Below are 26519 nucleotides of genomic sequence, written 5' to 3'. Positions count from 1 at the left end.
ACATACTATTTATTCATTCAGGGAGGATATTCAGTACCAGAAAAGGATGTCCATTGACCTAGACGGGATGTGGGAGGGACTGACAATTCCACCGGTACGACTCCGCTGTCAATGCTACATCCTTGCGGCTGAAGTTTCCCCTGCTGAGCGGTAAAGCAGATGAGCCGTTTGCGAGCCGACCGAGTCAGACTCGGGACCGTTGTGGCTTGTCGTGGATTCTTTATGAGAGCGTGAAAGATCCGAGAGCATCGAGGCAGATGATCTCACTGTGTCTGTCCACATGGATGGGCACAGTCTAGCCCAGCCCATGGGGGGCGGGGGCGGGGGCGGGGGAGCAAAAGGGGTTTTTGTGGTTTCAGAGCAGGTGCTGGAAGCGGCGAGTGGGAGGGGCGTGGTGAAATGAATGGGAGAGTCGTCCTCAGCCCCCCCCCCCCCCAAAAAAAAAGAAAAAAGAAAAATCAGTAGCTGTCTTACACCCTCGCGCTTTCTCCCCTCTCCTCCCTTCCGCCCCGACTGGATCCCTCTTCTGTCTGTTGATCGCGACAAAAGCTCAACAGCAGCGTGACTCCATTGGTACCTGGCTCAGACTTTGGATCTCCTTTTTTCATCCAGCCGTCGCTGTTTCCCTTTTTTTTTTTTTTTTTTTTTCCTCTTCCCTCCTCTGCATGCCCGTCCCTTTGATTTGATAAATAAATAAAAGCTCTACTCGGGGGCTCCTTCCACCTCGCTGCACACGGTGCTTCCCTGTGCCTCCCAAAGTCGAAAGAAGGAACTCAGAAAATAAGTTCTGCCTTGAGCCAAGAGACACAAACAGTGTCGCATCTCGGGTCTTGTTTTTTTGTTTTGTTTTGTTGTTTTATGTAATTCAGTAGGGGGCAAGCATGTCTTATTTTCCCTTTTTAAGTATGCATTCATTAAAAGTACTTTTGGACTTATAGTATTGATTCTTTTAATTACATCCTTTTTACTAGTTGCATTTCTTTGTTTATGGAAGAGTCTTAGTCTTTGGGGAAGGGGAGGGGGAGCCGGGGGGGGGGGTGGGGGGGTGGGGTGGAAGGGATGGGAGTCTCACATGGCTGCAGGAAGGGCTGGGGTTTCAGTCCTACACAGTTTGAAAGGCCTTGGTCTGGGCAGGGACCATGAGGGTCGGCGGTGTGGGCCCAGACATGTTCCTGGAGTTGAATTTGGGCGTGGCGGGGGGCTCGGGGGTCTTGGGAGGCACCACTGCAGTGTAGGCCGGGGGGGACTGGGGGAAGCCTGGAGGCTGTCCGTTTTCCTTGAGAGCCGCCACAGCAGGTGGGCGGGGGCGGTGGCCGCGCTGGGCGCTGTTGTGCACCATGGACTGGGTGGAGGAGGCGCCGGAGCGCGAGCTGCCGGAGCGGGAGGACGACAGGGAGTTGGGCTTCACCAGCTTGGCCTTAGGAGCCTCTGCGTCCTCTCTGAGGGGTAGAAACACACACGCACACACACACACATACACACACACAGGACAAAAAGTGGTGAGAAATGTGGATTCATTTTATAACCAACAATACTGGTAAAAATAGAGAACAGAAACAAACACAAACACGCACAAACACAGCAAACCCCCAAACCCTACACCACTGTACCATTCCCCAACCCCATTCTGAAGCCCTATTCACATGGGACTAGTATAATGTGGGGACCTCATGTAATTCATGAGCTCCCTCCCAACCTCTATGTTATGTGAAGCACATTCTCACGGAATAATGAAATTTGCTGAAATCACCGGTTCCCCAGAAACAATGGGAAAAGAAAAAAAAAGTCACTTCCTGATTTAGCAAAGCAAAACTTGAAGTTTGCGCCGAAAATGTATTCAAAACCTTATTTTAGAATTCCACACCTGCCTCCATTTCTCATAGCAGGAGGCTGATAAAAACCACACACCTAGAAGCAGAAGAAAAATAAATATAGTTGAATACCAAAAACAAATTACCAAGAGTTCGATCTCTACCAGATTAGTATTATTAGGGGATCGCTGTCTTCACCAAACATAGGTCATTTTTACTTTTTTTAATTACAGACATGGCAGGTTTGCACGGGACCAAAATCACTGACAGTCTCCGCTATTATTACAAATCACTGGACGTCACCAGGTAATAGTCCTGTGCAAATCGGGCTTAAGATTCAATGGAGAAAACTCTGACCAGAAACAGAAACCTCTCACTCTGTGCACCATACATGAGTGCACCTAAGAAGATACAGTAACAATAAAAAAATAAACCTCTCAGTCTGGGTCTAAATCCACACCCATTATACCAACGATTGGCCCCAGCGACTCATCTAAGAGATGTGCGTCACCAAAGCCGGCGGTTTGAGTTTGACTACTTCAGTGGAACGGCTCAGACTCTGAACATGACATGAAAACAGAAAACACCTCATCACACCTACATTATTTACTGGAAGCTGTCCCTCAACCGCGCTGCATTATTCATCGCTACACCGGTAAATATGCACCTACACTGACTCTACTCTGTCACGAAAACATGCTGTCGCTTTTACAAGTGTCATTAGCGATCCACAGGGTCCAGGTTTACTCTGTGCTTTGCAGTGGGGAATAAACACACCGCTGTGATCCCACACCTCAGCTCTGATGCCACAAACACGCGCGCGCACACACACACAGACACACACACACACACAAATACAAACATGGAAGGAAGGGAGGTGTGAAAGGGAGGCTCTTAGAAGATAATCGATATTGCACTTGACCTTGTGGTCGTTTTTATTTTTAGACACACACACACACACACATAGGCAGGGAGACAGGTAGGTAGGAAAACACATGCCAGTAAATACACCCAGAGAGACAGTACACACACACACACATAGAGGTAGATACACACCACACACACACACAGCTTTTCTTTCAGCATGCCACATCTCACATAGTAAAATAGTGGAAAATGATGAAGAAGTGAAACTGTCACGGTAGAAAAGAAGTTAGATAAACCTGATCTCGTTTGGAGTCTCCTCCTCCTCGTACTTCTTTTTCTCCTTCTTCCGGAAGACCAGCCAGATGATTAATATGACAATGAGGACGCCAAGGGATATTCCCACCACTGCACCGGCTACCATACCAACATCCCTCACATCTGTGAACGGACAGAGACAGACGAGGAACAGAGAAACGTAGAAGATAGAGAGAACGAGAGAGTGAGAGAGAGAGAGAATAAGCAATAAGGAAGGTGTTGCTAATATTTTGTACAATCCACTTCCTTTGGTCTAGTTTCCTATGGTGGATAAACACACACTGTCTACACCCGCATATTAATTAGTGCCCATCACTGCAAACACCCCTAATTTTCATTCTAAGTCTGAAATTTACATATAATTGTGGCCCATGCTTCACGTACTGTGCGATCCTTCACCATTTCTTGTGTATGTGCCACAGTCTCCACATTGAATTTAAGACTGCTGCTATCAAACCATTTTGCTGAGCTGCTAGAAGTGTCATTTTCCCTCCACCTCACCCCCCCAAAGTGACCCCAAAAGTCCTGGGCCTCTCTGGAAATCTATTAGTGTGACATTGAAACATAACTGTTGGGGCGAAGGTGGTGACCAGTAGCCCCCAGTTCTAAGTTTTAGTGCATTCCCTAGTGCTGGAGCACCGGGGGAGAACGGGGAGGGGGTGGGTGGAAAAGCAGAGGAGGGGGAAATAAATGTATTTTCAGCTGCAGTTGGAAACTGCAGCCATCAATCAGTGTGGCAGTCTGGTGTGAGGTGAACTCCCCCCCCCCCCCTTCCTCCCCAACTCACGCTGCATGGTGACCTCGATGATGCAGTTTTCCTCTCCCACGTCATTGCTGGCTGTGCACTTGTAGACACCTGTGCTGTCCATGGTCAGATTCCTCAGGGTCACGATCTCCGGGTTCTTCAGATCTGGGAGACAAACACGTTCAGTTCGTGTGAAGAATGGACCAATAGGAGAGAGCTTAGTGGGACAGTCAGTTTTGACAAACGACATAGATTTGCAGGGATGGGACAATATATCGCAATTCAATATTTTGCAATACAAAAATGTGACGATACGTATGCTGAGGTAGAAAAATGAATCACGATATTAGCTACATTTGAGACGGCTTGCCCATCACAATTTCACAAGCTCTCCATCCAAATTATATTATTTACACTTTGCAATGACATTTTTAAATTGTTGTTTACATTGTAGCCAGCCAATGCCATTGCTAGAAACTTTTATTTATTACATCGTATCATGGTTGTACTGAATCGTGAACCCCATATTGTGTAATGAATCGTATCGTGAGTATCCCTATCGATTTGTGTATCAGTGTGTGTACTGTTTGTACATTCCTGAATGTTTATCATGCCCAAAGTATCACACTTGGAGGGTAGGAGGAGAGGCAACAAAAATATTTATTGTGGCCTAAGAAAGAGGGAGAGATAGACAGATAGGCAGACAGACAGAGAAACAGAGAAAGAGAGGGAAGAGAGAGAGAGAGAGAGAGAGAGAGAGAGAGAGAGAGAGAGACATTGATGGAGTGTTGATTTAAGAGAGGGGGGCATCACACTGAGGAGGGATCCAAGAGAGTAGCAGGAGCTTGTCTGGGAGAGCGATGGAGCCGCACGGCCCCATGGGACATTTAGTCATCTCCACCAATGACAGCCATGTGATATTACCTTTCACCAGACCCATAAATAATGGCTGCTGACGCTGTGTGTTATCGTCCAATGAAAACTAATTAGACCGAACAGGTGTTGTTTCATGGAGGTCATTAATTTGAAGGTTTTTGTCTGGGCACGTGCCATCGCGGATGCCAGTTGAGCATTGGGGGGAAAACTGAGACAGGGAGGTTTGGCCCCCGGGGGTGTTATGTGCCTGTTTGGAGAATGCGCGGTACGGAGAATTGCCCGACCATTACGTTTCCCCCGCTATAAACTATCTCTGTTACTATTTAGAGGCAGATATGCATGGTTGTGATCCAAGAGGAAGGCCAGAAAACACATTATGTGGGTAGAGGTGTGCCTCAGGGCGACTGCCAAGCCGATGTTTTGCAGAAACAGTGGGCGCTGCCAGTCCAGGTCTGTGTACTACATTTGAATCATCTCAGACACTTTATACACATTCCAGGAAATCAGTCAGTGCACGCTGCCTTCACGCATGCAAATAGAATTTACTTCAGCGAGACTGACATTTCAATGTCACAGACGTCTTCATCAGATCGCAGAATCAGCCTCGGTCCACAAGTTTATATAACTCCTCCCTATAGACTACAACAGGAAACCAGAGGGTAGTGCTCTGTTTGATTTCCTAGAAAATCTATGAAGTTTTCAAAATGATTTGTATGCAGTACAGATAATGTGGGTTTCAGCTGCAATAGGTGATACATATTTGATGGGGTTTTTTTCGCTCAAATTTGTGAGGAAGCAGTAGTATAAAGGTTAGAAAGGCACTCAGAATCAATTGGCAAAATCTGAGCCTCCCTCCAAAACTCTTGATGAGTGCCATTGAGCAAGGCACTAACCATCAATCACCCTGGTGAAGCTGATCAGGGACCAGCAGTAGAAGAATGTGGTGGCACTGGGCAGCTCTTAGGTGTGAATATGTGCAAATGTATGAATGTGAAGTGGGGCGGTGCTGAAAAAAAGACAGTGTGCTCAGCAAAACACTTCCCCGGATAAACGCAGGCTATAAAAATCACTAATATGAAAATGAATCTTCATAGTATCCCCCTTCAGAGGACTTTATAAGCTAGAGTGGTGTGAGGTGAATCAGCACACCGGTGTACTGCCAATGGTTTCCTTACCTATCAGTGCCAGGTTGGGCAGTTTGCCCAGACTCTTGCCCTTCTCCAGCACTCGCTCCCACTTGTAGCTGATGGGGTCCGAGCCATCGCTGGACTTGCAGCTCAGCTTGACGTCACTGCCCTCCAAGAGTTTGCCATCCATCCAGCACCTTGGCTTCGAAGGCTTGACTGTAAAAAAAAACATCAGAATCAGACACTCTTGCCAACATTGGGGCAGAGATATATTGACAACTTAAAGAGTGTCACAGTAAATTCTAGGCATTTAGCTGATGCCCTTAAATAGAGTGACTTAATTTCAGAGCAAAGTAGTGGAATAAGCAAACGGTCATGAAATCCTTTTCATAAGTAACCTTGTCGTCATCAAGAGGTGATGGAGCCAAATATAGAATTTTTAATTTTTTTTTTTTACATATATCAGTTATGAGTGTAGTTACTATTTTTCAATATAACAGTAAAGCAAAACTTCCCTGAAGAAGAATTTGCATATAACTTTTTTTTTCTTTCCAAATGTGTAGATATGAACCAGTCTATCCATGAGCTAGAGACAGGAGACCAAAGACTCTCTGGTACCATCTAGACAGGCTTTCTGCTGTCGCTCCACTGACACTGACTGAGAGACTCACGGAGACTGGAACAGCGCCCTGGGTGATTTCATGGGGATATGGACACATTTCCTAATTCTGAACTGCTAGTGCTCCTATAAAATAAAGTTCATAGGGTTTAAAAGCTCAAACAAATATTCTATTGGTCCATAAAGTCAGTCTTCCATTCACTGTCAATGGATACGCCCCAGATAGTGTTTATTCATGATATCACTGTCCAACTGTCTAAGATCAGTTAAATTATGGTTTACAATGGATTTTCTCTTTAAATATTGTAGCAAATTTACTGAAGCATGGGTTATACTATAATGTAATAACTAGTGATACAGGTATCCAGTCCAACACTACCCAGGAGTGTATATCATCTCAGAATAAAACATTATGAAATGGAGAGCAAGAGTGATATAATAATCTGAATGGCTTGTTAACTTTGATAAAGTTGAAGATTTTAACATAAAGTATAAAATATATGTAGAAACTGCTGGAGGTCTTCCCTCAGTTTTGTAACACACCCATTCTCTCTCTCTCCCTCCTCTTTTTCTGTCTTTGAACACACATCCTGCCATTCACTACCATGCTCATTTTCCCTATGATTTATATTTTCTCCATTTAGGTGTATTTTAACATTTTATTTTCCTTACTTATCCTTAATGCATTTTTGGGAAAACATCCTGCTTGTTAAGTCTCTGTATCCAATTCAGCTGTGTTTTTGCAATCTTGATTTTTTGTTCCCTTTTTCTCTTTTGAGGTATCTTTATAAGGCCCTTGGATTTTCTTTTTTTTTTTTTTATGTATATTTTGTCTTTTTGTTTCATCATTTTTTGCATATGTAAATAAATAAATTCCCTAAATTAGAACTAAAGTACATTCAGGATGCCACCCATAAGTGAGCTTATTTCCAAAGCTAATGCTAGTTTGCATTCTATCCTGTCATCATAGTCCCTTAGCAGTGCCAGTGATGGACACAGAATACACCCCAGAGCCCATAGGGAATAGATCAATGTGACCCCAAAATTGGCCATGACCGCCTGTGGCTATTTGTTGTCTACAGATCAAAGGTTGTGGTCGTAGTCCAACAGCCTGAGGTACAGTACAGTAAAGCATGAACCTGCTCTGAGGCCTCTGCAGCTGCTCTTTTCCTCTGCTGAGTGGATACACCTGGAAAGGCTAAGCTAAAAAAAGAAAGCAGGAAAAAACACACTGTGTTGCCTCCCACTCGGGCGACATATTTTTAGATCACTGGTGCACTAAATTTAGACATCTATTTTGTATTTCTTGTTACCCTGCCATGATGCTAGTGACGTCTACGTATTTGCCTGCCTCTGCTTGTCAGCAGACGTACAGAATTACTAACTTTGTAATGCTAAGATGTAGTGAGTTAGCTGCAGCCTGCATATACACACACACACACACACACACACACAGATAGCTTGTGTGTATCTGTCCCTTCATTCCTCTCACCCTCCTTTTCTCCGTCCCTGCCCTCAGTCGGAGGCAGGCGAGTGAACATTCTGCTCACACACTCAGTAAGGGATATAATGAGAGGGGCTGAGCGGGGAGCGCTGACGCTTCTTCTGTGCATCTCGCAGCTCTGTCAGGGTCAGTTAGGCCTAACTGCAGCAGGGAGCAGTTGGAGCGCGTGGCCGCACACACACACACACACACACACACACACAGACACACAAACACACATTCATGCATACGAGCAAACACAAATACAAACACACGCATTGTCACACATACCCACACATATACAGACACATACTCACACGTTTGTACAATGCTAACAAACACACACACACACACACACACACACACACACACACACACACACACACACACACACACACACACACACACACAAAGACAAATACACACTCTCTGGAACAAGAACAGTGCAGGCAGCCAGGCATGAACGTGCGAGCTTGCACACAAACACACACACACACACACCACCAGTGGAGGCACGCATAAACCCTGGCGCACACACAGATACATACACTCACACACCGTCTCATGCCAAGCCAGCTACCAGCTCGGCTGCCAAGCTATTATCTTAGCGTGGGGAGCGAGAGAAAAATGCAAATGTTCGTCTCTCTCAAAATCGAAAGTGTCACCGCAAAGCTGAGGGCAATTTGTAAAAATCGAGGCACTAACTCACTGAAATGTCTTTATGGAAGAGAGAGGAGAGTGAGAGCGAGAGGATTAACAGACTGTTCCATTAGAAAACCAATAACCACGGGTTGAACTAATCTCCCATGATGTTTTAATAAATCGGCTGCTTTTCTGACATTGAGAATGATCTCGCTCCTCCCGCCGGACTTTGTGGCTGGCTTTTGTGGTGTAGCTGCTCCCCTCTTGCTGTCTGTCCTTCAAAGCTGTTTAGCTATTTGAGATATGCAGGCAGAGACACATATTACCACTGGTAAAACTAAGCCATTTATGACCAATCTGCCAAGCCTCTCCATACCAAGCAAATGAGGAAAACAAACAAAAAAAAAAATGAAGGGGATAAAACATGCAACAATGATGACTTTGCTGTGGTTTATGAGGCCAAAACAGGCTTTGTCATAGTTGCAAGAGCTGAGAGATGGCATGGGACTCCAGGCGTATGATAATTGAAAACAGATCAGCGCAAATATTAAATTATCCTAAGTAGCTTATCTGTAGTTAGTTTGATGGCAGTTGACTTTTTTCATTGTCATTGGGAAAAACATTTTCAACTGTGGAGCGTTTCACTTCTAAATTTGATACAGTATGTGCCTCACACTGATGGAGAACGGTCTGCCTGCTGTTTTCTCATAGATCTAAAGGGCTACAAAGGTATTAGCCTGGACGATAGGCATGGTGAAGAACTAAGCCTGATGCTCATCCATGTAACTCAAACCCTAACTTAATAAATCAGCTCTGTGGTCTTCAAGACCCAGCCACATTTTTCTGGTCTCACCTCATCAACAAAGCAATCCAAACGAACCCAAACAGCAAGCCTCGAAATCAAATCATGCTGTCTGAATCAAATTGAATCATTAGATCAGTCAGCATGACGGAGGAAATGTGCCAGGCTAATGATCCAGTGATTAGGTCTGTATGTGTGTGTGTGTGCGTGTGTGTGTGTGTGTGTGTGTGTGTGTGTGTGTATGTATGTACTGTATGTGTGTGTGTGTGCATCCTTATGCATATATGTACATGAGTGTTTGTGTCTGTGCAACCCTGTGGCATGTGCATGTACATACTCACGTGCACCTGTGTGTGTGTATCTGTGTCTGCAACCGGAGTGTGTGTGTGTGTGTGTGTGTGTGTGTGTGTATCAGTGTGTGTCTGAGCACACTCACCCAGCACGATGAGGTTGACCTGGCTCCAGTGGTACTTTCCCCCAGTCTTGACTTTACAGGAGTACTCCCCGGAGTCGGTCAGCAGCAGGTCACTGATCAGCAGGGAGGCGTCTCCGTTCAGGTACTCCCCAGCGAAGGACAGGCGGCTGGCCTCGCTGCCGGTCGCCTCATTGGTGTACACCTGGCCCCCGAAAAACGTAATGATCTTGGGGGTTGGGAGAGAAGATAAGCGGAGATTTATTTACTTTATGTAGACCAGGCCTAGTGGTTAGAGAAACCATCCTTCATGTCATCCCGGTGTCAGCAGGCATCTGCCCTTCTGAAGTGTCCTTGAGCAAGACATTGACTCCCTACCAGCTGCAGGCAGGGTGGGGGGTGAGGGGAAGGGTGGCTGCCCTGTAGGCTGACCCTATGATATGACCTCCCTGCTGGTGGGGGTGGGTAAAGTATCATTATAGAGAGTAACAAACCCCCAAACCCAAATCTGTGTAAAGCCTGCATCTAATGGTAAAAAGCATGCTACTGAAATTGCCATCTGCTATTGGCTGATCTTTGGTGGCAAGTGATGTCACCACCTGTTGTACTCTATAGAAGGTGACATCACCTGGCACCAAAGATCAGCCAATAGCAGATGCGGATAGTAGTCTGTGGTTAACTGTTGATATCAAGGATCTCTTTGATAAGGAAGACCTGGCCAAAACAGTACAATACAATAAAAAACATCATAATAATGATCCATGGAGACTAGCTTTATTAAAATATTGAAATATCATTAAAATGATGTAAACATCTTTTTTTTCTTTCTAACACCAGTTACAATTATGTTTTCAAAGATTGGGCCTTCAACAGAGAATTTGTTCTTCAGCAGAAATATTAGGCGATTTGAAATTGCAATGTAGACAGGTAATATCTGTGCACATATATTATGTATGAATTGGAAAGCTAAACTTTCATTTTCCCTTTTGCTTATTTTGTATGTTTGCTTGTTTATTTCTGTCCTTTTCCTATTTCTCTTTGCCTCCTCTCTCTCTCTCTCTCTCTCTCTCTCTCTCTCTCCCTCCCTCTCTCTCTCTCTCTCTCTCTCTCTCTCCTCTCTCTCTCCCTCCCTCCCTCTCTCTCTCTCTCTCTCTCTCTCTCTCTCTCTCTCTCTCTCTCTCTCTATCCACATACACAAACACAAACAAACACAGCTGTCACAGTGGCCTATTACTCAGGGCAAGTGAGAGCCTGCAGATGGGGACTGCTAAACGCCGGTGCCACAGCGCATCAGTGCCTTAGAAACAGGGGGCACCTGCTGTGATCACAGGTGACGACTGGCCATTTACACACACACACACACACACACACACAAGCAGACCTACACTCACAAACTAGCTTGCAAGCAAACACAAACATGTAGCCTACATACACGCACGCATGCATACCAAGGCATGCAGACACTCACAGACACACACACACATAGACAGCTCTGCCACAGCCAGAGGCACACAGTGACACGGCCCTGGCACCTACACCAAGTGGGTCATATTTTAAATGCATCAGCCTATGGGCACACTTCTGTTGCCTTCACAAGCTTTGGATGTTTAGTCTATACTTACAGGTATACATGTTTGATTTTTTTCCCCTGCTTGTGGCAATGTCTGGGTGTATTCTGAACATATGCTCATGAGGCAGACACAGAGACAGAGATTGTGAGGAGTTTAAGAAGAGTTTAGGAAAATTACCTGGGGCTGTTAGCATAATTTGCAATTAACATTAGCTTGTTTGTTTATTCAGTAAAAAATGGAGGGGAAAAAAATAAAAGCAAAACTGTATGCAGTGCCCCTGCCTTCTCCTATTAAGTTGAAGGGGCTAGATTTTGTTGAAGTTAAAAGCTGGACAGGCGTGATTCAGTTATGTTTTTTATTTATTCTTTTTTTAGCATTGGCATGCTAGTTTTGACAACAGAGCAGGTAGAAGCAGTGAGCTCTCACTCTGTCTGTATTTCAGGATACTGCAAATATCTTTGCGATCTGCGGAAGGAGAAAACAGAGTCTTTCTAGGTCTCAGGTTTATTGTTGCAAATATCATTTGTTAAAAACAATTAAGGATTATTTGGACCAAATTACACACAAACCAAAAGTCACTAGTAACAAACAGTGTTTTATGTGACTATGCTAATGCCGTCTCTGCCTGTGGCAAAGCTGCAGAAGGAGAGCGCAGACCGCAAGGTGGGCCAGTTTTTTACTATTGAGATACTCATCTTAAAAAAACATACAGGATCTTTGTTGAGAGTCATGGAGCACCCCTCTCCCCCGGTCATGCCCCATCTCTAGCCCCTCTGTGTCCTTAACACATGTAGCCTGTACATGTGCTAACAGAGGCTAAATGTTGACAAGCTGCTCTCTTCCCTCTCAACACGGCCTTCCAGCAGAACAAAAGAATGATTTATTCATTCAGCCACGGGCGTAGTCTCTTTCCTAATCAAATTTTCAGACATTTGATTTTAATTAATGGCGCCTTCAATGTTATCTCCCCGTTAAATATTCATTGCAATGTGGCGGCCCCCCTCTGAAGCATCAAAGCGTAAGACACTTGTTTTCCCCCCTTTCTTTCATTCCTAGCCCCTCTGTTTCCCCTCCGCACTCTCCCTCTCTTTCCTTTCTCACAGCGCTAAATTTCTCATTGCTAACCAACAGATCAGTGCGCTAACAAATGACTTCCAAAGAGAGAGGAAATCTCTTTCTTCTGACAGAAAGCTGTTGAGATTTTACGCTCTGGTTGCTATCAGATACTACGTTTCATTTGGGCGAAGAAAGGCAATGAATCAAAACCAGTGAATGGATACTGTAACATCTTCTGAGGCTTCGTGAGACACGAAACCAAGTTAGGGCCATTTAAAGACTTTCAGCCAGGTGATGTTGTACCATAGGACAGATTAGTTGCTCTGCTATTTGAGGCCGACAGATCTGATGGCGTGTAATTCAGTTTCCAGGCTAGAGAGCATCTAGGTTTTCTGTTTCCACAGCTGGTGTCCGCTGATGTCATGTTTTATGTAGTTACTAGCTCTCAGGTGGACTCAGAGCTAAGGGAATCCAAGGGAATCTATTTATTACTGTATAGTGATAGAAGTGGAGCATTTTTTGGGCATACCAGAAAAAAATATGTTTTGTTGCCATAAAATAAGTCGTGAGCTTGCAATTATAAAGTTCTATCTGATTTTTTTTTATTTATTTTTTATCAAAATTGTGTTTTCCACATATTCATAATCTTTTAATGTTAGTTTTTGCTTGTGCAGTGTTATTTTAAAAAAAGAAAACTTTTGGAGTTTAAATATTTAAAAAGAGAAAGTACAAAACAGTTTTGCCAGATGGTATGTCAAATCTTTGATGCTCAATATCTCAGAACTGCATCTACCCAGATAGAACCTTATAATTAGAAACTCCCGGAGTATGTTTTTTATGCAGTAGAAAGCAACCAGGAGATGGCTGGAGACAACTGTAAAGTAAAAAGTAAAAGGTCCAAGGTTACAACTACAAAATGAGTTGGGGAACATTCTGCGGCATGATTGTTCCTCTGAGAAAGGCACTAAAACTTGAAGTGCCACAGTAACTTTGGGCATTCAGTTAATGTACAGCTATTATGGCTCCTGTTGAAAATCAATCAGCATGGCTCAAATGGAGAAAAGGAGAAAAAAACTGAGTAAAAAGAGAGGGAGATAGGGAGAGAGGGAGCGAGATTGATGTAGCGCAGACTTTCCTAACCTCCCAACTCCATAGAAGGGTTCAGAAAGCCTGTTACCCCAGGATTTCAAAGCCATGAAAATTGTGTGTTCATATTTCTGGACAGAAATCAAGCTTTTCTTTGCATGAATGACAAGTTTTAGGGAAGCAGTGGAGTTTTTATAGTGGTTTCAGTATGGTCCAAAAGCCAAAATAACAATAAGGCATTATGAGTCATTTTAGGTTGATATGGACATTTTCAAGGGACTCTCTTGGCTCACAGGTTGGTATTAGTATGAGAAAAATGAAACGAGAGGGAAAAAAAAGAGAAGGACTATCTCATCTCACCACTCTCTGTTTGGAGTTTGGTTTCTGCAGTAGCCACTCGATGTCGAGGGACTGGGAGGTGGACTGCCAGAACTGATGGTGGCACGGAAGGGTGGCGTTGTCCCCCACGACCCTTTTCATCTCCGTCTGGGCACCTACTGACAGCAGGCTGAATAGCACTGAGGGAGAGAAGGAGAGGGAGAGGGAGGGAGAGAGAGAGAGAGAGAGAGAGATGTCAGATGGGGACACTAGCTAGATCCAAACTTGAGACAAGAGGCAGATGCTGAGGATAGGAAGCAAAACCATGCCGATACAGGAAATTGAGTCGGAAGACGCAGCGAGAGATATGACCCAGAATCACAATCACTATCTGACAGATGCTGAGATATGTCACACCCGTGCACTGAAGGGAGACAGAATGAGAATCCTTTTCGCAGGAAATAGGTTAAGATCGAGTCTGGCGTAGGAGATGGGGGAGCCGCATTATGATGATCTTTTCCTTAACCCTTTTTAACAAGGGGAAGTCAACCAATAGCACATTCTTACTTACAGGAGCAGCCTGGGGGAGTAGTGACATGGTAGGGAGGGTACATACATTCACACACGCGCAGTACAACCATAGTCTTGTACTTTTAGCCACTGAGGAACTCCACTACAGCAGTTGAAGGCTCACTATCTTGCACAAGGGCACTTCAGCAGTAATATTGAGGGGATAGAGTTATTCAATTCCCAACAGGTCTTGGTATTCAAACCAAGAACCTTGAGGTTCTCTAACTTTGTGGCATAAACAGACTCAATACCAACCAGTTTGAGATGGGAGGGGCAACATCTCCAAGACTATTTAAAATGGATCAGAAAATCCTAATAATACTAATACCAAAAATATTCCCCAGTCTACTCTGTTGAGAGCTTGGTGTGCAAAAAAAAAAAAAAAGTAGCAATAATTACATATGGGTGTGTGCTTGCGTGTGTATATGTGTGTGACTTTGGGCAGTGGCCAGACTGTCAGAGCCTGTGTCTCAGTGGGGGAGCAGCAAGGATAATTTATTGGAGGATGCTGGACAGCCCGGCGGGCTTGAGTGGAATTAGCCAGAGGCGTCGGGGGGATTTGCTGGAAGCTGGAGCTCTGGACGGGGGTGGTGTGTGTTTGTGTGTGTGTGTATGTGTGTGTCTAGAGGGGTGGGTTGCTGCTGAGTGGATATTCGACTCCCTCCACCTGGTAGAAACAAGAGTGCACAATAATGCAGAGGCCCCACGAGCTTCACTGGGCTTACTCGCCCAAACGTGACAGATATTTTTGGCACTATAAAATTTAACTTAACTACCTGCGTTTAATATCATTGCTGAACGAGCCAGTCGCTCCCAGGGATCCTGAGAGCTTAAAATAAAGTTATCCAGCCCGGCAGATGCTCGATTGGAATGATGCGGAAATGCCCAGGTTGTGTAAATATTGTGACATCTCCCTCTCATTACCATGTGGCATGCTATTGAATAGGTGCTATGTATATTCACAGGCAGTTTGTTATGTCTGTGGTGGAGTGATTCAACTCAATGCTACTCATTGAAAGAATGCCTTTGTGCTCTGCAGACACAATCACATGCTGTCAAATGTTCCACAGGAGGCCAAATGTGGCCAGTGAATGCATCAGCACTGGGCGCCTGTCCACTTGTTCAGTGGTCCACCCTCTCAGGAGCCAACACCCAGTCCCGTAAGTGATTTTTGGGCCAATGAAAATGTCAGCTCTGTGCTGTGAAACCTATGAGTCAGTGCTGACGCGGTACACAGAGGCGTAGTGTAGCCTCACAGTAACCACTTCTTCCAAAAGAGCTTGACTCACACTGATGACATCATCTGGTGGAGTTCAGCAGTTCTTTAAGTTTTGTTTAAGCTCTATTACAACTCTGTGAGTCCTCCGCTATAAACCTAAGCTCCGGGCTACTCGCTGTCAATCGAGGTTACAGGTCCCACTAGACCCAGGATGCCCTCTATCCAATTGGCATCCGCCAACTGGAGAGAGCACATTAAGGTGGCTGAGTGTCGGCGCGCCCCTTTGACAGCCCAGGAGTGATAGAACAAATTGCAGAGGTCCTCCTGCTCTCTTTGACCACCTGCTCGGCTCAAATCATTAGTCAGCAGAAAAAAGAGGGCCACCTCTCCTCACCAAGGAGCTCCCGGACCCTGAAGGTATCCCCGTTTATGACTTTTTAATGCAGCATTTGCAGAGTCATTCGTCTTGTGGGCTCCCCGCCGATATTAGTTTGGATGTCAGGGGAGGGGAGCCTGGGAGAGATAGAGAGAGAGAGAGAGAGAAAGAGAGAGAGAGAGAGAGAGAGAGAGAGAGAGCATTGCAGCACGAAGAATATCCAAGAGGTGCGAGAAGGGTCAGACTGTGTGTGTGTGTGTGTGGTGGGGAGTTGGTTGGGCCTGGTGATGCAAGTAAATGGTTAACGGTAGTAAAGGGGTCTACTGGGAGACGTGTGCCCGCTGTTTCCCCCTCGGCTCTTCAGGCCAGCCGCTATAATCAGCGCTCCCACACTCATCACCACCCCAGGGCTAAACCTGGGCCTGTGTAACGGGCCTGATAAGAGCTCCCAGGTTCTTCTCTCACCTCCCCCCTCATCCTTCACTGCCTGCTCCCCCAACAGGCGGCTCTACGGCCTGGAAGAGGAAGAGTTTGCATGAGAGCGATAGGGCTGGGTTGAACGATGAAAGCGGGGCATTTGGAAAGGTTTGTTGCGTTTCTGTTATCAGCCTATTATATGAACTGACTTCAAAATGACCTTCGAACAATTATTCTGGGTCACTCTCTGATTGTGGCATTTGTTGGTTTCAAAAATTTGCTTTGCTTCACTGTCCAACAATGAAGTTTTGAGTGCCATAAGCCTCCCAAAAAAAAAGACGGCAAATATCCTGTATCTGTGTCAGAAATTGTGTTAGTTTCTGCCAGAAAGAGCTGGCAGACAAATCAGAGTGGGTTTTGGTTGGTTTACAATCGCTGCTCCCCACTCCCCACTCATTTATGGTCTTGCAGAGGGGCTTTTGTGCTCTGGAATGGATGACACAGTGCTCCCAAAATAAGCCTGCCTTGATGTGAGTTTGCGCTTGCATTTGGATTGGCCTCATTCACCGTGTGCACAGCTGGGTCGGGTTGGACCGCAAGACACCATCATTTGTGTCAACATCAACAACACTGTGAGGCATAGCAGGGTTTAATTCTGCACTCTGTGGCAGCGTAGCACCGTAGGAAAAAAAAAAATAGTTTTAGCACTCAAGTTTAGGTTTATGACCTTGGCGTTCGATTTGCAGAAAGGTGCAATGTTTATACAGTTTCGGTGACCTAGAAACAAACAAACAGGAAAAACTGTGAGACATACCTAGACGTGGCTTCAAGTTCCTAACATTCTAGATCGCAATGCTATGTATGCATTCACGTGTCTTTATGAGATTCCATAAGGACCTGGGAAAGGCCATCTAAATAAACATGTCCATCTTGAGAGAGAGATACAAGTGGAAGGGGGTGATATGGTACAACACAACAAAACTCCTTACACCACCACCACTCTCTCTCTCTCTCTCTCTCTCTCTCTCTCTCTCTCTCTCTCTCCCCCTTTCTCCCTCAGCTCTGTTCAGATCAGCTGCACACTGCCATTTTTGGATAGGTTCAGTCTTTACCCACAAAAAGAAAGGAAAGAGGCATATCATAATTAACAAAAGAGAGTGGGAGCTGGCACCAGAGGCTTAGGGTGTGAGATAGAGAGAGAGAGAGAGAGAGAGAGAGAGAGAGAGAGGGAGAGAGAAAGAGAAAGATTTGACAGAGTGAGAGGCTAGGGTGAAATATGGAGGAACCAATTTCTATGAAAAGGCCCTAGGGGGAGTTGTGCTCCAGTAAATCCGCCTTCCTACAGAACCCTGCAATCTTATTATAGTGTGGCCAGTGAGACGGACAGACAGACAAACAAGGCAGCCCTGGATCTTTCACACTGCCCAAAGTCAAGCCCCATATCCCCTCCGTCAGCACACCGGCCAGGCCGAGGCCTTTTCCATAGCCGGAGCTTATGACCTCTGGTTCTCAAACACAGAGGAGATCAGAGGGGGCAGAGAGAGAGAGAAAGAGAGACAGAGAGACAGAGGAATAGGGCTGGGGCTTGTGGTAAGGGTGGAGGGATGGTGGCGCAATGCCTTATTTTGAGCACTTACTGTAAGTCACTGGTGTGGAGAATAGATTGTTCCATAATAAAGGTGGTTTTAGTCATAGGTTAGCAATTGGAGAAAAGGAGAAAAAAAATGATTGCTTGTTTTACTTCTGCTGACAATTTCCTATTGTGTGTACGGCACGCTGCTACTACATCCAGAGAACACATGTGTTTCCCTCTACATTTTTTGCACATATGTGACTGTTGGTGTGTGTGATGTATGTTTTATGTGAACACATGCTCCGTCGGGAAGACATTTCTATTGCCGCCTATCTGCATAATGGGAATACGAGGGCCTATCTCTCGCTGACAGTAAATCAATGCCTCAGCGCACGGACCTGAGAATTGGAATATAGCAGTCGTGAGGCATACGGGCTCTCCAGTCACATTTTGAGGGTCTGGGATAGCGATGCATGAAGGAAGATATAACAGGCAACAGCAACATTCATCTCTCTACCCTGCCAATCTGTACGAGAACTTTTTTTTATCTTGTGCCACTGACAGGCTTATCTGCCAAACAGGACGAAAGACCAGAGTAGGGGAAAGAGGGTAGAAAATTACTTGAGCTGTGATATGTATAAATATTCTCTGAGATACTAGGACGTCATGTGTATAGCTGACAAAATCAAACATGGCGAATATGTGTGAAATGCATCGTATTCTCATTGCTGACGTAGAGCGAGGTTTTTTTTTTAGCTGAGTTGGGGACACGTTGAGAGGATTCACAGGGATGATGGGAGAACGGTGAAATATTCAGAGCTCAGCATGCTGTTTAAAAGAGGCTGTGTCTGCCCCATCCCACAGCACAGCAGGCTTGTGACCTCCTGAAATGGCTATACAAATGGTAAACATATATACCATAAGCGCTTCCACCAGTGCAGCAGAAGCAGTCAGACATGAGCACAGGGGGAGGTTAAGTTATGCCCTTTCTTCTTTTCCTGCTATCTTTGAGGCTTTGGAGACGGAGACTGAGAGCTGGAAACGCTGAAAAACCTCTTGCATCTCAGATGTCTCAGCCGACAAGCGCCCGCCTCCAGATGTTAGTGCAAACTGAAAGCCCACGAAAACAACCCCCATGCACCGTCTTTATGAGACGCCTTTATTCATACAGCCCGAGTTCTCTTTTTAATTACAGCTGCTTAAGGGGTAAATCTTTTTAAATGTTCCAAGCTACCATGCCCTATTAAAACACACGTTACGTGTATGGTACCCTACACTACGCTCCTTGTAGTTTCAAGGTCCAACTCATGAATATATTGCTTCTGTGAAAATCAAAGGGGCTGTGTTTTCCCTGACTGGAGGCTGGCTCTTTGAAGGGATAAAATCCCATAATCCTCCTTGCCTCGCGCCCAGCGACCAACACCCCCTTCTGCTGACATGGAACTTTTTTTTCTCTCTCTCTCGCTATACCATTTACAGGACTGTTAGGTATCAGGGCCACTGGTGGAGTGAGCCAACCAAGGCTTGAGAGGAAAACGTTTAAAAACGAGGGCCATCCTGTCCATGTTCATCTGTGATGATAGATTCCTAAGAGTCTTGGCTGGAGTGGCAACCGGTCGCTGTGAAGTAGGAAAAGAAGGAACGGAATAATTTCCAAGATAATCCCTTGAACCTGAAGGGGAAGGGAAATGGGAGAAAAGAGGGAGGACCTGTGGGAAATAGGAAAAGGGAGATGAAATACCACTGAGGTCTGAATAATGTAAGGCCCTGTTGTAAACGTTCACCTCGAGTTGCTCTTATTGCCTTCATTAGCATCCCTTTCAAGGCCTCATCATTGCTGTCATGTTGTGCGAAAAGGGACGCCATCCCGCTGACAGATCCCCAAAATAGATCCTAAATTAGTTTCATGACAAGCACTTTTAATTCCCCCGAAGTATTCCGCATTTTCCCTCAGCAAAATAAGGAAGGGGGGAGGAGATGGGGGGAAAAAAAGCTAATTACACCATTTCCCAAAGGGACGGAGAGTCAGTAAAACCTGCTTACTTGCTGTACACATCTTCTCAACTCGGCATCTGGTGGCGTCATCCACACTCATGGGTGTAGCTGTCCAAGACGCTACGGCTGCTCCATGAATCTTCTAGTTTTAGCCTGAAACACCCCAAGGACCGTCTCATATGGGAGTCCAGGGCTACACTCGGTTCCATAAAGTGTTTCACTCCCATACGCTTTTTATCACTCCCCACCATCCTGCACGCACATCAGATCCTCCTACTTTTCACCGAGCCTTGAAATGTCCGCATTTTGTCATCTACGTGCTTTGCTTGTCTTGTGTCAACCTCACTGTTAGGAAATTTTGCTTATGAAAAGCTCTATACACAAACTCCAATAACTCCATATTGTTTTTTAAAACAAGCGAAAGAGTGTGTAGGGACTTAGACTCCACACATTCCAGTAAACAGTAAGACTCTTAATTCCTTCCACCTTGATGTGGCTGTGCAAAAACCACAGCGAGACACGTGACCAAGTGGAAAGAGTGACAAGCAGAGGACTTAGGACTCCAGTCTCCAACACAAAGGAAACACTGATTGTCATTGGCTGGAAGTTTCTTTTTTTTCTTTTTTTTTTTCTTTTTTTTAATTAAAACCCAATTCATCATTTTGGAATGGATGGTCCCCATTTAAAATTTTAATTACAGCAATGCATCTTAGAGACTTCAGCCTGACTCGCGGAATAATCGCCAGAAGCTTGTATGGTGTTATGGTGTTAAACCGTTTAAAGGGTTACACTCAGCTTCAAAAACACTATTCAAGACTGTTTTTTTTCCCTCCCTTTAATGTGTTCAGACTGAACAAGGTCCAAATGTCAAACGGTCTGTTTTGCACCAGATAACACGCTTCAGTTAAATGGGGCTTGGACAGTGACCTCTCTATTTTGCTGCAGCAACAGATCCTCCCAACATCTGGCAAGGCCTAAACAAACCAGCGTGTGTGCACATTCACTTTGTTCTGCATGAGCGTCCCCAAATCTGCTTTCCGGAGACTAAGAATATGGGGAAGCGTGCACCAAAGAGGACAGAGGTAATGTCTTGCAGAAACTTAGGAGTCTTGCTTACCTTTCTGGAATCATATGTGTGTGTGTGTGTGTGTGTATAAAGGGCGCATCCCCCCCGCAGCACATGCACACAAACCTGCTGTCCCCCACTGAGAAACGTTTTGTTTTTTTAATGAAGGACAGAGGAGAGATGAATCCTCTGACATACCAAGACAGCCACAGATAAGTTTAGAATGAAACATTTTTGCTGAAACTCATTTTCACTCGAATGTGTAGAAGACCGAAGAGAAAACAATTGCGTGGTTCAGAAAGTGGTAAGTCAGCAATTTGGGATATCAAAAGAACACAACTCCAAATCCAGTTAGAGAAATTACATTTGCTTTGACAGAAATCAAATTTGCTTTCTCTCACAAACAAAACTTTCTTTTCAGTCCTGCACTATAACATTTTTTTTTATTTCTCTGTTTTCAACATGCTATTGTCCCAGGGTTGAGCTTATTTTTTGGTCAGAGCGGCGTTCAGGTATTTTCGTTGGCAGGGGGTTGTGAAAAGGAAAGGAAAATATTCATCACAGAGCCCTCTACTGTAGCTACAGAAACCACAGTATAGACAACACAGGCGAAGGTTGTTCTCTGCTGAGTTCAAGCTCTGTTTGACCCTGCCAGCCTGACAGATGGCGCAGTCAGAACCAAGATCGGCTGTATTCATTAAAACACTGTAGAAGACAGGTTCGCCTGCTGCTGATCAACTTAAAGCTCTCCTGTTGGGTATTGGTATGATATCATATCAGCTAAGCTCCGCTGCAGCCTGGACAGATGGGCCAGCTGTGATATAAACAACCATAATGCCCACAATGCACACATAAACAACCTTTCTCCCTCCTCCCTTCCCTGGCACATCAGGCGACCGTGGGCACGGCTCGCTGTTCCCCAGGACACAAAATGCACGTCTATTTCCCGAGTTATTTATGCCGCCTAATCTCAATTTGTGGCTGGCGAGCGTGTGAACGAACTCCTCTCACATTGTTGGAGCGGCTGGACTTGGGCACTGACCTCAGCGGATCAATACTTAATAAGCTTTTGTGCTGCCAAGTCCATTTTGCTGCAATCTGCAATTTTTTATGTCCATTAGGTTGAAAATAGAGCTGACTAGGTGTATGACCACAGGAAGTGGAATGTATCGCGGTCGCCCAGGCTCTCTCTGGTGATGGATGCTCCACAATAGTGTGTGACCGATGAAAACTTCAAATACTATCTACCTCATGCGCTGTAAAGTACTACACCCCTGACTTTTATTAAATGTAATTCAATACCCCAGTGGTGTTTCAAAGAAGCGTTTAACAACTTGTGGGAAGACAATAAAAGCCACAGCGGGCTATATGGTGAAGTTGGGCGGCACGTGACAAACAAGGGGAATGGGAGGAAAACAAGCCCAGAGCTAGTGCTATATTTGGAGCAGCACTAAAGCTCAGCTTTAGAAACACTGTAAGATAGCCCCAATCTGGACATGTAAGCAGTACATTTTGGGAGCTCAGAGTGGGGAGTGTGTGAGGATTCTGGATGCTGCCCTGATCCCGCTCCTCTTCCTCCTCGCTCCTCTGCACACACAGATTTAATTCCATTATTTAGGCCACTGCCATTGTTTGTCACTGTCTTAAGTCCAAGTTCACCTGGGGTTAGACACCGAAGCGTTTCTCAGCAGAGACACTAACTCACTTGGCTGGATCCACAGAAGAATAGGATCTGAATACAACAGAGCAGCTCCCATGTTGTACATTTCACCCGCTAATTGAAAACAGACGGGACGCTAACTCCCTCTTTCCATCCGCCCAGCGCTAGTGCGCTGCGTCAGTGACATATTAGTGCTGTCGCCAGACCTACGGTATGCATCTGACGTATCATTTTACTTGATCGGCTAAGCGGAAAATAACAAAGCAGGGGACGCCTGAAACGCAAATGAGAGGGCGGCGCTGTTACGGCTGCTGTTGTTGCTGCTGCCGCTGCAAAGGACAAAGTGGTAACCTATCCATCCCAGCCGGTGACTGGGAAGGGCACGTCGATGGCTGCCATTTCCCCAGAGGTGAGCAGATGCCACGTCTGTTTTGGCAGCTGCATGCTGAAAGGTGTTGACTAGCCGCTCACTGGCCACAGGGGTCAACAGGGGCTCCAGGGCTTCCAGGCAAGGTCTCACTTAGGCTCATCTAGGAGAGCTAATGGACCAACCTACCATCTGTCCTAATGACTGGCTATATGCACTCATGCAGGACACTAACCTTGTTCACCTGCACACACACACACACACACACACACACACACACACACACGCAACATGCAAACATACATGCAAACACTTAGCACACGTACAGTATATTCATGCATGCACAATCACATACGTACAGTGTAAACACACACACAGGAATTACCCTGAAAGCCCTTTGCTTACTCTGCTGGAAGCCTTGTGAATACAAATGACCCATAGCAAGTTATGTGCCGTTGGGATTCAACAAAAAGTAGTACAACCCATATGTAATTAGAATGCATTTGATTTGAAAAATACAGTAAAATATAACAGACACATTAACATGCCAAGGGTCAGTCAATACAAGCTTTGACTATGAGTTATGGCTCTAGTCAATAGTCTATGAATATAAGCCTATCCTTTCAAGCTAAATGTCCATTTAAGGAGAGTAGTACCATACAAGACCATTAGCCCTTTCCAGCTCCAAACCACCACCATTAGTAGAAGTCCCAGTTTGCATGTTGCAGGCTCTTACACAGACATATACAAACACACACACACACACACATACACACACACACACATACACAGATACACACATACAGACACACTCCTCCCAACAAATAAGCCTGCCCTTTCAGCTGCTCAGCACCAGTTCCTCCCACCCCCCAACGTCTAGATAAGGAATGCCCACGCGGCCACATCCGAGGGCGGAGAGGAGATTGAAACCAGATGAATGGAGCTCTGGTACAGCTTGCTTGCCAGGCCCATATTTCACTCCCCAAAGTCTGATTAAAACGAGGTGCAGCGCTAGCTGGGCCAAGGCCTTGCGCTCCGGCTCGGAAGAGGGCGTCTGCTCGCAGTGACACCCCAGGCTAGGAGGAAACAGGGCGAAGGTCACAACTAAAGTCTCTGCAATTGCCTCACACTGTCCCAGTAGCTTTCCTTGAGAGAGCACAGCCAGATTTCCAAATTTTCTTCAGACAAATAATTCCACTGACCCTGAATCACGGCCTCCTGTTTAAATGTGACTTTAATTAAATGAGATTCTGCCTAAAAGCAAGGAGAAATCTGTCACCTTCCATTGTGTTTTTTTGGGGGGTACAGCGGCTGAGGAGGGGTAAAGTAGGCCATTGGGGTGGAAACTGGTAACTGACGTGCCAAAGGAAATGAGGGCAAACTGCAAGAATTATGGAGCACGCGAGAAATACTAGCATAATGCAGAAGTTAGAGACTGAATGCGATGAAGAGCCCTGACACCGACATCTGATTTTTTTTCAATATTATTTCATATTGAAATATAGATATGCCTTTCAGCAACAACATCTTTTCATTTCTACATTTGCTTTGAAGAACCCTTTTAGAATGATCTTTTATAGAACCATGCTTAATTGGATGAAGAACCCTTAGATAATGTATGAAGTGTTTCTGAGAAGAGTGAGGGTTCTATAAAGTATCATATAGCCCATAAAGATCCTTGGAGGAACCATCTATTTTTTAGGGTGTAGTGTGCTGGGATGAATCCTGAACACTGTGAGAATTTTCCTCAGTTTTCCCCAGCGCTGTGGCACAATGTTCATGTTCCTGTCCTCAGACATTACAATAAATATTGAGCAATGCTGCAAACTTTGGTCAAGGATTCACTGGGACTAAGAGGAAAAGCAAAAAAATAAAATAAACTGCCAAACATGCTGCCACGTGTTACTTCTTACTGCCTCGATCAGTTCACATGCTCACACCCAGTGTGTGTGTGCTCCAAGCCACCACTGGCCATGTGAGAGGTCATGTCGTTGTATGTGTGTGTGTGTGTGTGTGTGTGTGTAGATGAAGGGGCAGGGTGTCATTTGCATTCTTTCGAAATGAATGTGTACAGAGAGACAGCGAGAGAGAGAGAGATAGACAGCGACGGAGTGCGTCTGTGGACTGTAGGTGTGTGTGTGTGGAGCTTAACATGTGTGAGTGTGACTGACTGATTAGCGGCCTGTTTTCATCAACTGTCTGCAATGGCCTCTCCCGAGAGAGAGAGAGAGAGAGAGAGAGAGAGAGAGAGAGAGAGAGAGAGAGGGAGAGAGAGAGAGAGAGAGAGAGAGAGAGAGAGAGAGAGAGAGAGGGAGAGAGAGAGAGAGAGAGAGCGGCAGAGAGGGAGAATTTCGTACTATTTTCCAGTCCCGGCTGCTTCTCTCTCCTTCCCATACAGCTGGTCGGCCACACTCGCGACTCCATGCCAAACACACTCCCCTCTATCCCCATGACATTTCAGCTATGTTACTGCTGAGAGAGTTGTGGCTCGGCTGCCTGCCGCCCGCCTGTACACATGAGTAAATAAAGCCCAGCTCATTTCATTTGGCCATAATGTTTAATCTACATTTGCTTGGTCAACGAGAGGTTAATCTCATTACCTTGTGCTAAATGGCATGCTCGGGCATCCTCTGACGAGACGAAGGCTAGACACAAGTTAATTAAAAGAGCAATTAAAAGAAGACAGTAAGTCCCACTGAACGGCGGTAATATGTTAGTTCCCTTGACACCGGTGCGGTGATGGTGAATAGCACTATTCTACTGTAGTCTGCCACTAATAACAAACCACTTTTCATTACAAAAGAGACTAATAATAGGAGAACAATAGGAAAACCTGGCAGGAGATAGGCTTGTTTTGTGGTTGAACATGTGCTTCAGACTATCCTTTAGTGCTGGTTGTGGTTTACCTGCTGTGAGAGGCCTTGTTAAACACAAGCCTCGCCACAATACACATGTACACTTATTACAGCTGTTAATCAACTCAGCGAAGAATAATAGGTTGTTAAAAATCTGACAAGCCTTGCCCTGAGCCTGGACTGAGCAGACTTACAGTAAATGCTATTAGTAAGGAATACACATTACAGCAGTGGTTCCCTCTAAAAGAACTCATGGGGTGCATGAGGCCTTAGAATTTAAAGGAATTATGTTAGAGAGATAACAAACTCAGGGCTAAATAAGTAACTGGTAATAATCCATTCTTTTTTTTTTTTTACACATTATTCCTCATAAAGAAACTAAAGTATATTCTACATTCATTCTGACTTGTCTGAACTAGGAGAAAAGTGTCTTTTAAAGATGCACAAACAATATGGCCCAAAACGGAGGGGGGTGAATTTCATCAGGAGTGAGTTGTGAGTGAGTCTCAGAGGAAATAAGGTTGGGAACTACTATATTCGATCATTTGGAAGTTCATATTTCTTCTGCTCTTCTCATTATACGCAGACATGAACAGTGATGTAATGGTTGCAAAAAAAACTGACCTCCTGTCAGTGATCATCATAAGGCAAACAACCACCAATCTAAACAAAAACACTATTAGATTTTCAG

General features: G+C 45.1%; 1 protein-coding gene across 1 annotated transcript in view; it reads right to left on the bottom strand.

Annotated features, from left to right (window-relative positions):
• Positions 1 to 1102: 1102 nt before the first annotated feature.
• clmpb (CXADR like membrane protein b) overlaps positions 1103 to 26519 on the bottom strand; it is a 62588-nt gene continuing 37171 nt past the window's right edge. Inside the window, exons 2-7 of the mRNA XM_071917868.2 lie at positions 13773 to 13930; positions 9724 to 9928; positions 5790 to 5957; positions 3781 to 3903; positions 2975 to 3116; positions 1103 to 1439 (exon numbers count right to left, since the gene is read on the bottom strand). Coding sequence (XP_071773969.1) covers positions 1103 to 1439; positions 2975 to 3116; positions 3781 to 3903; positions 5790 to 5957; positions 9724 to 9928; positions 13773 to 13930 — 1133 coding nt within the window. The remainder of the gene's footprint in view (positions 1440 to 2974; positions 3117 to 3780; positions 3904 to 5789; positions 5958 to 9723; positions 9929 to 13772; positions 13931 to 26519) is intronic.

This window comes from Centroberyx gerrardi, chromosome 6 (genome assembly GCF_048128805.1).
Source record: "Centroberyx gerrardi isolate f3 chromosome 6, fCenGer3.hap1.cur.20231027, whole genome shotgun sequence".
Classification (NCBI taxonomy): domain Eukaryota; kingdom Metazoa; phylum Chordata; class Actinopteri; order Beryciformes; family Berycidae; genus Centroberyx; species Centroberyx gerrardi.
The sequence above is the reverse complement of the archived record's forward strand: the minus strand, read 5'-3'. Positions and strand labels throughout refer to the sequence as shown.